This window comes from Muntiacus reevesi, chromosome 6 (assembly GCF_963930625.1).
Source record: "Muntiacus reevesi chromosome 6, mMunRee1.1, whole genome shotgun sequence".
Classification (NCBI taxonomy): Eukaryota; Metazoa; Chordata; class Mammalia; order Artiodactyla; family Cervidae; genus Muntiacus; species Muntiacus reevesi.
In genome coordinates this window covers 48,335,450-48,349,351 of record NC_089254.1, presented here as the reverse complement: position 1 = coordinate 48,349,351, position 13,902 = coordinate 48,335,450, and the positions used below count along the sequence as shown (strand labels likewise).

At 35.8% G+C, this 13,902-nt stretch overlaps 1 protein-coding gene across 1 annotated transcript in view; it reads left to right on the top strand.

Annotated features, from left to right (window-relative positions):
- CFTR (CF transmembrane conductance regulator) overlaps nt 1-13,902 on the top strand; it is a 197,247-nt gene that overhangs the window by 16,154 nt on the left and 167,191 nt on the right. Inside the window, exon 4 of the mRNA XM_065938474.1 lies at nt 12,131-12,241. Coding sequence (XP_065794546.1) covers nt 12,131-12,241 — 111 coding nt within the window. The remainder of the gene's footprint in view (nt 1-12,130; nt 12,242-13,902) is intronic.

Sequence of the window (13,902 nt, the reverse complement as noted above, 5' to 3'; positions counted from 1 at the left end):
GTGTGGTTTCCTCTAGGGCTGTGAGAAACTCTCATGCTCTCCCCAGCTTCGGTGATTTGCTGGCACGCTCTGACTTGTAGATCCCTCACTTTGATCTCTGCCTTCATCTTCACGTGGCGTTCTCCCCGAGTGCCTGTCTCTGTGTTCACATTTCCTTTTTATTTCTAAGGACACCAGTCATATAGGGTTAGGGCCCACTCAAATGAACTAATTTTAACATGTTCACCTCTGTAAAGGTCACATTATGAAGTACTGGGGGTTAGGATTCAACTCTTAATAGTAACAGTCTTCAGGAGCAGGAAGTGATACAGAAGCAACCTGAAGCTGTAAAGTATAATACATGTAGAGGGTTATATTATAAAATTTTTCATCTGTGGTGGAACACAAGTAAAATAGGGACAGTGCAGAGTATGTCAAGTGATATGATATGGGAACTGTCAAGAAGGGTCAGAATAAAAGGGACTGATTGCTCTTGAGTAGACTGAAGAATGACTTTCCATTATGAAGTCTTGGTACATCTCCACTGAGAATAAATAGAATGAAAACCAGACTAGACATTAGAATGTTTGGTAATGGAGAGTGTTAAAAATGAAAACATTTTTTGAGCAGAATTCAATAAGTTTGGCTGGAAACTTTAAGATCGTTGGCTTTAAGTAATGATCCAGAAAGGATTATTATTAAAAGAATGGCCTGTGGAAAACTATCAACACCCTCATGTTTGCATTGCTTTTATCATTGAATTGAAACATATTTTCACTTTTTTTCATTTTTAATACATTTGACCAGGAGTAATGACTGGGCACGGAGAAGGCAATGGCACCCCACTCCAGTACTCTTGCCTGGAAAATCCCATGGACGGAGGAGCCTGGTAGGCTGCAGTCCATGGGGTCGCGAAGAGTTGGACCCCATGAGCGACTTCACTTTCCCTTTTCACTTGCATGCATTGGAGAAGGCAATGGCAACCCACTCCAGTGTTCTTGCCTGGAGAATCCCAGGGACAGGGGAGCCTGGTGGGCTGCCGTCTGTGGGGTCGCACAGAGTCAACACAACTGAAGCGACTTAGCAGCAGCAGCAGCAGCAATGACTGGGCACCACCCATTTGCAGTCATATCAGTGTCCTAACATGGGCTATAAATATCAGGTTTCAGTAATTAATTAGTTAACACATTAATTCATTCAGCTTTCGTACTCACTGCCTTAGATGCTGGACAAGACAATGAAGATGTAAAGCTATATATGACATGTACATTAATGTGGTAACATAAATTTAACAATTAAAAAATAATTTGAGTGACAGTTATGTGCTATACTTCATAGTAGGTACAGGGTATATAGCGTAAAAAAAAAAATCTCTAAGGTGTTTGCCCTTGGGGAGCTTACAGTCTAGTGAGTTTGGAGACATGATAGATTGGCAGACAAGCACATAGACAGTAACAGCTCAGGTGGAGGAAGTGTGGGAGCGAATGGAGCACATGGGAGGAAAATTAAGTGAATTATGTATGTGAGCCACTCCCACACATAATTCATATGAAATTATTTCAATATATTTGAGATTTTTGGGAAATAGAAGTCAGGTTTTATTTTGAGATAGCTGTTAATTTTTCTTCAGTGTCACCTGTTGTTTGGTTGGTGTTGGAATAAAAACAAAAAAATACTGTATCAAATTATGGAAATAGGAGAATCCTTTAAAAAATTAACAACCACCTTATTATCAATGGTTTCATCCACTGGGAGCTCCTGCAGAGTTCAAAAAGAAGAGAATTTGACTTGCTGTTTATTTTAAAGTTCATTTTCCTAAAGTGTGTCTGCAAGCAAAAGATTATGACACTTTGAAGTCACAATAATTCTTAAATGCCTATAAAATGATTTTTACTAAACTATCAACATTTGTGTTATCATTTTTATTTTTAAGGACCTGTTTGCAAAGGTGACTGTTTTGAACTGTTAAATTGTTTATTAGGTTCAGTTACTAATTCAGTCATCCATTATCCTATTTTTTGCTATTGGGGGGAAAAAGTAACAGGATATTTTGTGGGTCTTTATTTGCTTAGATATTGCCTAAATGAAAGATAAATTAAGTGAAGGGTGTTTAAAGTAAGGCTCTTGCAGTAAAGTCTTATTTCCATGATAAACCTTGAACTAGTGGCTGTCTCTGTTCTCAGCTTTTGTCTGGCTTCTGTTTTTCTGAGGTCCACAGTTGGGATGAGTGAGGGTTCAGCCGCAACTGTTCTCTCCTTACACCTCTTGGGAATTTTACTGTCAGTGCTCCTCTCCTCTAAGTAATATCAAGGCTCAAAGCAAATGAAAAATAACATTAGGGTTGCTCCACAACCTCAGGAACAAGATCTGAAAGGTAAATCCTGAGTCATACAATGTATCTACAACACTCCCCACCTAGCCAAAGCAGGGAGAAATGAAGATGCTAAATTTATCTTTCAATGTGTAATTTGTGATTTGTTTTTTAGAGGGTGAAATAATAACAATGGAACATAATTAAGGGTTAAAATGCCACCAACGACCAAATTTCATACATAGTTTGAAGACGGGAAATCATCTGCAGCTGGGATGTCTGTATACAATGCCATATGGCTCTTTGAATCCTTCTTAAAAGTAACAGTAGGATAACAGTATAGCAGAGCATACAGCGTAAACAAATTAGAGTGAAGAGAAGGTTAAGATAAATGAGAAAAATTCTAGAATTTGACCAAGCATATATCTGGCTAGGGAATTCCAAGTGGAACCAGAGAGACCAGCTTCATCATGATTAAATTAAAAACCATCAGCTTTGTCTTCCTAATATATCATGTTTGAATGTTACCCTTGGAGGATTACTTCTTAACCATCTTCATCTTAAAACATTTCTGAAGTTGCCACCAAACCTCCATTTCACTGTTCCATCTATCGAGCAAAATAAAGAAGTAAACATCCTCAGACTATGTTGGGTGGAATTATAGTGCATTTAAAAATTTTTTGGGGGATAAAACTGCTTTGAGGCATAACTGGCAAGCAGATGTCACAGAGGATTTAATAAGTGGTGATTTTTTTTTTTTACGCATGGTAAGGGATCATTAAGTAATTTGGAGGTTGAAGGTCGTGAGTCTAGCACGTGGTTTGCGTATAGCGACTCATACCAAACAGATCCCTGACTTCACATCCCAGAGCCTCTCAGAGGATTTCTGTATCCAAAAGAGGAAAGTTATCTCCATATTGTGAGAAAGACTATAGCAGAGAAGTATCAAGTAGCCTTGACTCCAGATGTTGAATTAATTCTAGAATGACAAGCCTGCCTCCAAAAGATGTGGGTTTTACTTGCTAAAGGATGGAGAAGTCTGTTAGAGTGTTTACTTTGGGTCCTAGTGATGGTATCTGAACAAATTAGGTAAACAAAGAAGTTCAGTAAGGGATTCAGAGTTCTAGAAAAAAGGAGGGAATATAAAATAAGTTGGATAATTATTAATATAAAGCAAATACCAGTTAAATCAATATATTATGTTCAGTCGCTAAGGCATGTCTGATTCTTTGCCACCCCATGGACTGCAGCATGGCAGGCTTCCCTGTCCTTCACTATCTCCCAGAGTTTGCTCAAATTCATGTCCATTGAGTCAGTGATGCCATTCAATCATCTCGTCTTCTTTCGCCCCCTTCTCCTGCCCTCAATCTTTCCCAGCATCAAGGTCTTTTCCAGTGAGTTGGCTCTTTGCATCAGGTGGCCAAAGTATTGGAGCTTCAGCATTAGTCCTTCCAGTGAATTCAGGGTTGGTTTCTTTTAGGATTGACTGGTTTGATCTCCTTGCTGTCCAAGGAACTCTAAAGAGTCTTCTCTAGCACCACAATTCGAAAGCATCAATTCTTCAGCGCTCAGCCTTCTTTATGGTCTGACTCTCACATCCGTACATGACTACTAGAGAAAACATAGCTTTGACTATACAGACCTTTATCAGTAAATAGATGTCTCTGCTTTTTAATACTGTTTAGATTTGTCATAGATTTTCTTCTCAAGAGTAAACATCTTTTTATTTTGTGGCTGCAGTCACCATCTGCAGTGATTTTGGTAGTTCAAGAAAATAAAGTATGTCACTGCTTCCACTTTTTCCCCATCTGTTTGCCATATAGTGATGGGACCAGATGCCATGATCTTTGTTTTTTGAATGTTGAATTTTATGTGACGTGTATTTTGTTCCTACCTTAGAAAATGATGTAGAACTCATTTTCCTTCTTTCCCATTCAGTTACCACTGGGCATGCTTGAAATTGCCTCTCTGCTCTGTTGCTAGTATGGAATTGTCTAAAACAACAGTAATAGTGGTGAAGTTCTGATAGTTGCACAAGTTTCTCTGTAATTTTTACAAATGCCAGCTAGCAATCCAGTGGCATTTCTACTGTAAAATCTGAAGGCCAGTCCATTTCCCTTTTTCCTTGTTTTCTTGGTTGCAAATATATTTCTTTTTGCCAATGGAAATAAAAATTACAAATCAGAGAGCAATGTTATCACTTGTCTTTCCAGATTAGTAAAGGGCTCCTGAAAGTAAACTTGTAGGAGATGCCGCAATTTTATAGGATAGTTAATCATCCTATCTTCCTAGCCAGTTGTTGCAACTACAATCAATTTTGGGTCTCTTATTTTTGGCTTCATGCCAAGATAGAATAAAAAACTAAAATCATGAAACAGTACTCTGAGGCTGCTTTTCTCAAGTTTACAGTCTTGGCTATTTTTTTTTGAAGCATTGCTTATCATCTCTCAGTTGCTTGAGTTCCTGAAATCCAGCACTTGTGAATGAATTAAGTGTAGCTGTTACAAGTGGTCTTTTTGTGCCAATGCTACTCATTCCTCACTTTCTTCAGTGTACTATCATCATTCTCACTTTTTCTGTGTTCATAGTACTATAGTTGCAGCAATGAATTGCTTTGCTTCTGAGACTCAGGAAATGATTTATATGTCTCTCATGTTGCGTGTTGCCAATCCTTGGATCTATTTGTGAGTTTTGCATAGTCTAAATCACTTGTAGCAGCTACCCAGGCACTAATATATGAAAGGGTTTAGAATGTCAAAGTTTCCATAATAAATTTTTGCATTTTACCATTTTTAGGAGTGAAAAATCAAACATTTGGGAAAACTTTCCAAAATCCACACTGACAGTTGATTTCTTTATACCAGCTTTGTTTATCTTAATACCAGCTTTTTTGAGATATAATTCACATGCCAAAAAATTTACTCAAAGTATACAAGTCAATGTTTTTTAAGAGATGTGTAACTATCACTATAGCTAATTTTAGAATGCAGGGTATGAGGGGCCTCATTTTTCCACATCTTTGTCAGTTTTTACCATTACCTGTCTTTTAGATTATAGCCATTCTAATGGTTATGAAGTAGAATCTCATTGTGGTTTTGATTTGCATTTCTCTAATGGCTAATGAAGTTGAACATCTTTTCATCTGCTTTTGGGCATTCATATATCTCCTTTGGAGAAATGTCCATTCAGATCCTTTGCCCGTTTATAAATTGGGTTGTCTTTTTATGATTGAGGTATGAGTTCCTTATATATTCTATATACAGATCTCTTATTGGATATATGATCTGCAAAAATTTTCTCCCATTCTTTGGATTATTTTTTCCACTTCCTTGATGGTCTGCTTTGAGGCATAAAAGTTTTATAATTTGATGATGTCTAATCTATTGATCTTTTTCTGTTGTTGTTTATGGTTTTCATATTATACCCAAGGGTATGTTATTTTTTCCCCCTAAAATTAGTCCTAATACGGCAAATTTGGTACAAGTGTAGGCTTTGGTATCACAGTCCTCTTTTGAAATTCTAACTCTGCCCTGGATAAATGATTTAAGCTCCTTCAGCCTGTTATTCATCTGTAAAATGAGGATATACTAGGACTTAACTGTTGAATCATTGTGAGGAACAGGTGAAATAAAGAATGTGAAATACTTAGAATTTTACAGAATTATGGTAATTGTCTACTAATGTTAGCTATTACTTTTGTTATAGTTCCAATAATTAATTCTAGTGCTCTGAAAATTAAAGCCATGTAGATTCTATGAAGAAGCAATATAATAATGTACAGCTATAATATTTTATGAACAACATTGAATCTGACCCCCATGAAAACCAAGTAGTCATAGTTGTTATTTCCAACAGGAGCTGCAGCAAAGAGATCTTAGTAAGAGTTTTTCCAAGGTCACATGACCAGGAAATGATAGAGTTAAAACTTAAAATTTTCTTCTTAAAATCACTTAATTCAGTTTTTTTCAGTAACACATTTGTAGTAGAAATTAAGTGGAGTTTTTTAGTCTTCATGATAGTTTTACCTCAGACAGTTATATCAGGAAAGAAATGAAAACAATTTTTGGGAATTAAAATTGATAGTGAAAATTATATGAAAATCATGGAGTCAAGGTGTATTTGACTAGAAAGTTTATTTGCATAGATAGCCATAGCAAGTACTAATTATATATACCTTCTTCTTTAATTAAAAAGAACCTCCTTCTTATTTCCAGTTATACATACTTACCGTTAGACATTACTGAATATAGATAAGCAAAAAGAAAGTATTTTTTCCAGATGTCTTAATATGCTTGCATTCCTGATACATTTATATTTAGAAGCATCTTATAAAATGGGCTTATCAATTTTCTATTTAGGTTCATTTGGCATGAAGTTAAATTGATTTGCATTATGGCTTTAAATTCTGGGCTTCTGGAAGATTTTTTAGATTGGTTTGTAGGCTTTTGTTGAGCAACAAATAATCATCTTTCCAAATCTAGAAAATTCATTGACTACATTTATTTACTGTTAACTCATCTACAGAAAGAAAAAGAATTTCTGCAGTTCTGTTGGTAAGGTAGGAGCCTCATGAGAAATTAACTCTCAAACAAAAATAGCTCCTTTAGCAGGCAAGAAGGCAAACACTGTTTAATTACCTTGTGGAATCAGAGGACAGAGACTCACTGATTTGGCCTGCACCCCAGTGCTGCAGCTGTGAGGTACATTCTTGAAACCTACAAGTTTTATATAGGTCTTTTGAGGGCTAGATGTCATTACTGTCTCAAGTTTTATCTTTACTAAAAGTCATTGAGGAAAAACACATCTGACACTTATAACCCTGGATCCAAGTTGCTTAAGCAGTTGTGACATTTGAAGTGTTATTTACGTGAATTGAAAACAACATCCTTGTAGAGATGAAATGACTTTTGGTTGGAAACCAGTTCTTCCCATCATAGCCATTTATCAAAATGCTAAAGTAAACTGGCAAAATGTGCTGCAGAAATTTGAGATTTATTATCACATTCTGTTCGAATGATTCCCCTCCTTTCCTCTTCCTAAACTTCAGCATTTTCTTTAGTTAGGACTATCCAACTTATTTGAGGGGTTTCAAACCAAGGTAAATATACTGGATGAGGAGAAAACCTCCGGTGTATTTAAATTTGTCCGTACTAAGCAGTTTACAATAATTTCTATTAGTTCCTTAAGTATTATTTCATGCAGAAAGGAAAAAGTCTTCGTTGTTTGAGTTTATCAATTTGTCAGTATTTGGGAGATGTGTCATGCAACCATGGTTTTGAATTTGCTGTTATTTCACTTGGCTATTTAAATCAAAAGTAATGTTACATAATGTAGAGACATGATTGTTTTATACAAACAAAATCATCTTTAAATGAAGAGATCTGATACCTGACCTTCATCTTAAATTATAGCAGATGAAAATGTCAGTTGCCTCTGGTGGATTAATAAAGCCAAATGTCAAATGGGATGGTGATTATAAGCTTTAATTATGTGGTTTTACAGGGATAGGTTTCTTGAAAAAGCAAGGCTTTAATAGTGTATAATTGGAAAATTCTTTTCATCATAAGGAAGTAAAGTCACTCTAAATCTGCAAAAATCAGAAATTTTGTTCTAAGAAATGAAACTAAATACAGTTTCATTGTGTGTGTGTATTTTTTTTTAATCAAGTGATTTTTTTTTCCTTAATAAAACCTGAAGCCTCTTATTAAATGTGCAATGGGTCTGAGTGCTAGACTTTTATTTTTTATTTTGGTCTAAAACTTTAGGATATAAAGAACTGTATACCTTAAGAATCTCTGCTATTTATGAGTTTCTGTTAGAAATAGCGAAAACTTTGGAAACTGTCACAGTTTCTAAGCTCAATTTATAAATCCATTTTCAATATGCAGTTACAGGTTATGAATAAAAAAGGAGGATAAGATCAGTTAGAGGTGAGGGGGAGGGATGGTGAGAGCAAGTTTGAGGAAGATGAGGAAGAACAGGGCTTATTGCTTTTGGTTATTGCAGGTGTACCTGCCTTACTATTATGAAACACCTGCATGCTCATTCATTTTTTAGTGGAAGATATATGGAAGTAGGTATTCTGAGTTGTCATCCTAAATTCCATCCAAGTATGTTGAACATACTCAAGCTCATTCAAAAGAAACAGTGGCTGGAGTTTTACAGTAACTAATATTTCATTGAGTGTCTAGATATAGATAACTGGGACTTATTTGTTTGCTTGTTTTTATTTTTATTTCTAGGATTGGCTTGAGGTAGTCAGGAAGACCTCCATGATGGAGCAGAGATTTTCTTCAATTGTTTTTGGCTTAATCTCACGAAATAAATTCTTTCAGTTAACTGGTGATTACCATGCAGCCTAAGGTTAACTGATTTTACGTTTCATAATTAACCTTAAATTTCTGTTTCAGGTTATGAATATAGGTTTAGTGTAGTGAATCTGTCAGAAACACTAAACTGTATTAATCATTATTAATGGTTAACTGTTAATGCTACTGAATATGTTTGATTTGATGGTACTGGGCTGTGGAGCTCTTTATAATCAAGACTAAAGGTCATGTTATAATATATGTATTAAAATGGGCACAGATAACACAAGGAAGCTTTTTATAAATGTAGCCCTCAAATTGTGTTGCTTTAAAATGAGCTAGAAACTCATTTATGGAATTGGTGATCAGGTCTTAGATATGGACCAAAAGATGTATGTTCATTAGTTTTTGAAAGAAAGAATTTGTTTTTAAACTTCCTGCAAATGTCTATGATATTTTAATATTTAGAGTTAGTGAGATTCTCTTTATTTGTAAATTTAGTTTCATATTTTAACAATTTTAAAGATACCAAAAATGAAAGTTTTAACAATAGAGGGAGTATATTTTTCTCTTCTAAATTTTCCATTTTTTGCTGTTGTTGTTTAGTAGCTCAGTCTATCCAACTCTTTTGCAACCTCATGGACTACAGCCCACCAGGCTCCACTGTCCATGGGATTTGCTGGGTAAGATTAGAGGAGTGGATTGCCATTTTCTCCTCCAAGAGATCTTCCTGACCCACAGATTGAACCTGCGAGGTCAAGTTGGCCCTTTTCTGATTGAGCTGATTGTTAAATTTTCAGGAACTTTGTGAGTTGGTTGTTAAGCACAACTAGTATTAAAAATTAATTGAGTTAAACTTACAATTAAATAAATTAAATAAAGATAATAAAAACAAAAGTTATTGCTGCCTATTCATTATTATCTATGCTATTGAGGTTAGTTGATTGTATCTGAACGGTAATCATACTATTTTATGATATGCAACTGTGTATCTCTTCCCTGAATTTGGTGTTCAGTGACTTCACACTTGATGGCTTGAAACTGGTCATGGTAGGGATATTTACAACACAGAAACTGGCTAATGCCATAAGTCACTTTTTGTTTTTCTTAAGAAGGCATGGGTAAAGACATGCTAGCACACCATATCACTGCCTGCAGTTTGCTAGCTTTTGGTTTCCCTGCTTCTAGACCCTCCTTCTAGTACTCTGTCCAGAATAACCCACGCAACTTACTTTTCCTAGGCAATAAAAGCTGAAGGAGTGATGTCAGAAGAATGTGGTAAAATATAGTTTTTGCCATTAATAACAAACAAATTTAACATCTTTGAACCTTCATTCCTTTATGCTTAAAGTAAGGCGGTCATCTCTTTTTGTTCTGCCTACCTATCAAGACTTTTGAATTAAAATGACTGTGCTAATGTCTGTGAAAGTGCTGTACACACATATTTTTTTTTCTTAGTGGTAAACACTTGCTTTACCTTTTCACTTATTGACTTTTGTTTACAAAGGCTTATAACTAACAGAATAGAGTTTATATCCTAAAATTGCTGCCCTAGATTTTTCACACCCTCACTGGCCCCTGTATCAGCAAATGTGGCTCCAAGTGCTTATGTTGGCTACTGGATGGCAAGCTCCCGGTAGGTGTGCCCCACTCTCTCCGACAATGCCCACTGTAGATGCTGTATGATCTTGGGACTTCTTTACTGTGTTCAGACTGTCCTCAATGTTTTCATTCCTGTTCTTTTTGAAAAACTGCCAATGGATCACAATGGGCAATAAAGATGAACCTTATTATCTCATCCTTTGTTGAGATTTGAAGGTTCTTGTTAAGATGCAAACATTGCAAGTAAAAAGGAAAAAAACCTGACATATTAAGCCATTGTCACTTGTTGATATCTTGGTCAGAAATGATTAGGGAAACTCCTGAGCCTTTGAGCTGGGTTGTAATTCAGTTGAATTTTAAGGAAGGACAAGTTGTAGATATGCCAGGAACACAGGGAATGGGTGAAGACCAGGGAAGTATAAACAAGAATCTGGACCTCTTGGGTGGGAGTGGTGGAGGTAGACATAAGAGCCTTTTGCAGTTTTGCCCTGAAACAATGTCAAAAATATTTGCATTTGGCGTAGCATTTCCTCTTTTTATTCAGAATGACTTTGCTAGAATACTTTTCTGTCATGAGTTTATTTGGTCTCTTAGATACTGCTAAAACACTCTTGATTTTTGGTGGGTGGCGTGCCTTGATATATTACCAAATTCTCAGTGATACCAAATTTTAGAGCTATCTGAAGAAGAGAAAGATAACAAGAGTTAAACATATGTTGAGAATCACCAATTCCAACTTCAATTCGTTTTGTTAATAAATACATGACATTTCACATGAGAAAGGTCTCATTTGCTCAACAACTTTAATTTAGAAATCTTTTTGTACATAATTTCTTTAACAGTTCTCCTGCCCCTCCCTTCTTCCTCTTTGCTTTTCCTTTTCTTTGATTTGTTTTTAGATTTTCTTATCTCTGTGAAGATTGTTGTTGTTGTTTATTTGCTAGGTTGTGTCTGACTCTTTGCAACCCCATAGACTGTAGCCCATCAGGCTCCTCTGTCCTTCGGGTTCCTCAGACAAGAAGAGTGGAGTGAGTTGCCATTTCCTTCTCCAGGGAATCCTGTCCACCCAGGGATTAAAATCACATCTCCTGCACTGGCAGGCAGATTCTCTACCACTGAGCCACCTGGAAAGCCTCTCTGTGAAGATTATTTTGCCTTATTCACAATAGTTAGAAACAATGTATTTGAAAATAACTGCAGTATCCTGCCTCATTATTTACCAGGCCAGCTTCCATCATAAATTGTTATTTATTAGATATGTAGCAGGCCGAAGTGCGTAACTGTTGTGAGATGAGGAGACAAAACGCAAGAAAATTATGATCCCCACCCTCATTCAGGGGTGATGATTAAGTCACCAAATTGACACACACTACTCATTAGCCCTCCAGCTATAGCTAGTTCATTCCACAAACAGCACATTGCTGAGGATTGTGTGCTATGATATGTTGGGTGTTGTTTGAGGGTCTGTTTTATCATTCACAGATCATTTTGTAGAGACTGGACTTCAGCAAACCATAAACTTTTAATATCTGGTTATTTTAGGGAAATTTCTTCCCACCTCTCTCCTTCCCTCCCTTCCTTTTATATTTTTATACTTTTAGTATAGAATGTTTAGCAGTTTGTTTTTTTTTCTCTGGGAAAGATTCTACCACCATCCCTAATCCTTTTAGAAAAAGCTATAGTCATGTCAGTTCAGAGGTGTTGATGTTTTTTATACAGTTTAGTTCTGTATAAAACTAAATACAGTTTTTATACAGTTGAGTTCTGTGAGATATGAATCTATGATATTCATAGAATATGCTTTACTTTATTCTCTTATTTATGCACTGCTCTTTTCCACATGCTAGAAAATTTGAAACTTTATCTGATTTCAAGTCTACATTGGAGATCAAGTTAACAGTTATATCTGTTTCTCCTCTCTTTATTTTAGCTGGACCAGACCAATTTTGAAGAAAGGATACAGACAGCGCTTAGAATTGTCAGACATATACCATATCTCTTCTTCTGATTCTGCTGATAATCTATCTGAAAAATTGGAAAGGTATGTTCATGAACATTGTTTATTAGTTGAAGAGAGAAATTAATATTATTAGAGACTAGAGAACTATTATTGGTGGGCCTAATTCTTAAAATGGAGTATTTTTAATAGGAACATCCTCTTTTCTTGATGAAGTCTTGATTAATTAAGAATTGACCATAGAAGGGATGAAATAAAGCCATTTTCCTGAGAAAGGATTTTTTTTTTTGAAAAATACATATTTGAATTCTGAGAAGCTGTCACTTAAAGAACATTAAGTGGATTTTGTGAAGACTGGAGTAACATCTTTATGAAACAAGTGTATATTTGCCTCTAGAATCTTAAACTGTGAATACAGATGTGCGTAGTTGGAAATCTTAGGGTAAAGGCAGTTGGATGTCAAAGATATGTAGAAGTTTCATATTTTTGAGCACCTATTGAATGCCAGGTATGGTATCTCCTCTCAGCCTCTCTGGAAGGAGAGTATCATTATCTTTATCTTGTAGAAGAGCAAATTGAGGCTCAGAGAGATATAATTTTCAAGCTAATAAATGGCTGAGTTCTGGATCAAACTCAGGTCCATACTCCCAGCTTCTCCAAGAACAGTGTTTCCCATTGTAAAGACGTCTTCTATTTTCAGAGTATTGGTTACAATCCTTTTGATTGCCAGTGACAGAAATCCAATCAAGTAGCTTAAGTAAATACGAAGAGGAAATTTATTGACTCATGTAATCTATGTGTGTAAAAGCCTAGAGAGAGAACCGCCTTTAGGGACTCAATGGAACCAGGAACTGGTTTTATTGTCTCAGATTAGCTTCCTCCATGCAGTGGGTCCTCAGAACTCTTTGCTCATGTCTTTACAGACCACTGAGGAAACAGTCTTTTTCTCCAAAAGTGAAAAATCCCAGAAACTTTTGAGTCACATGCTTATTTCTTGGACCAACAACAATCTGTGAATGAGCTGGACAGGGTCTTGTGCCAGCAGTACAGGATCTGATACAGATGAGGGGGAAAGGGAAGAGGGAGATGGCAAAAAAGAAAAAGAAACAACTACTTTTTTATGGCACCAAAATAAATTAGTTGAGTAGACTTATAATTTGTTTACCTTATTTTCATTAAACTCATTGAATTTCTTTTGAAGTTTCAAGGCAAATAAGTTGTTTAGCCTTATTGTTTCTTGGTTTTATTCAAAGAATTAGGCTAGTGGAAGTAGCAGATTCACATTTCCAAGATCAAGCACCAGCTTCTATTATTGAGCACTTAGTGTATGTAAGTGTCATTAAGGCAGGATTACTTTTGTTTTTTGTTTTTGTTTGGTTTGTTCTGTTTATGATGTGCTTAGAATAAGGTCTAGAATAGAGTCTGGTATATTTGGTTGTCCCTTGGTAGACCCCTATGGATACCAAACTTTATGGATGCTCAAGTCCCTCACACCAAATGTTATTTTATTTGCATATAACCTACACATATTCACTTTAAATATTTTAAGTATCTCTAGATTACTTATAATGCCTAATAAATGTGAATGTTATGTAATAGTTGCCAGCACACGAAAAATTCAAGTTTTGCTCTTCGGAACTTTCTGAAAAATTTTTGGTGAACATTTTCCTTCCCCAGTTGGTTGAATCTGCAGATGTGGAACCTGCAGACATGAAGGGCCAATTGTAGTAGGTGCTCAGTAGATA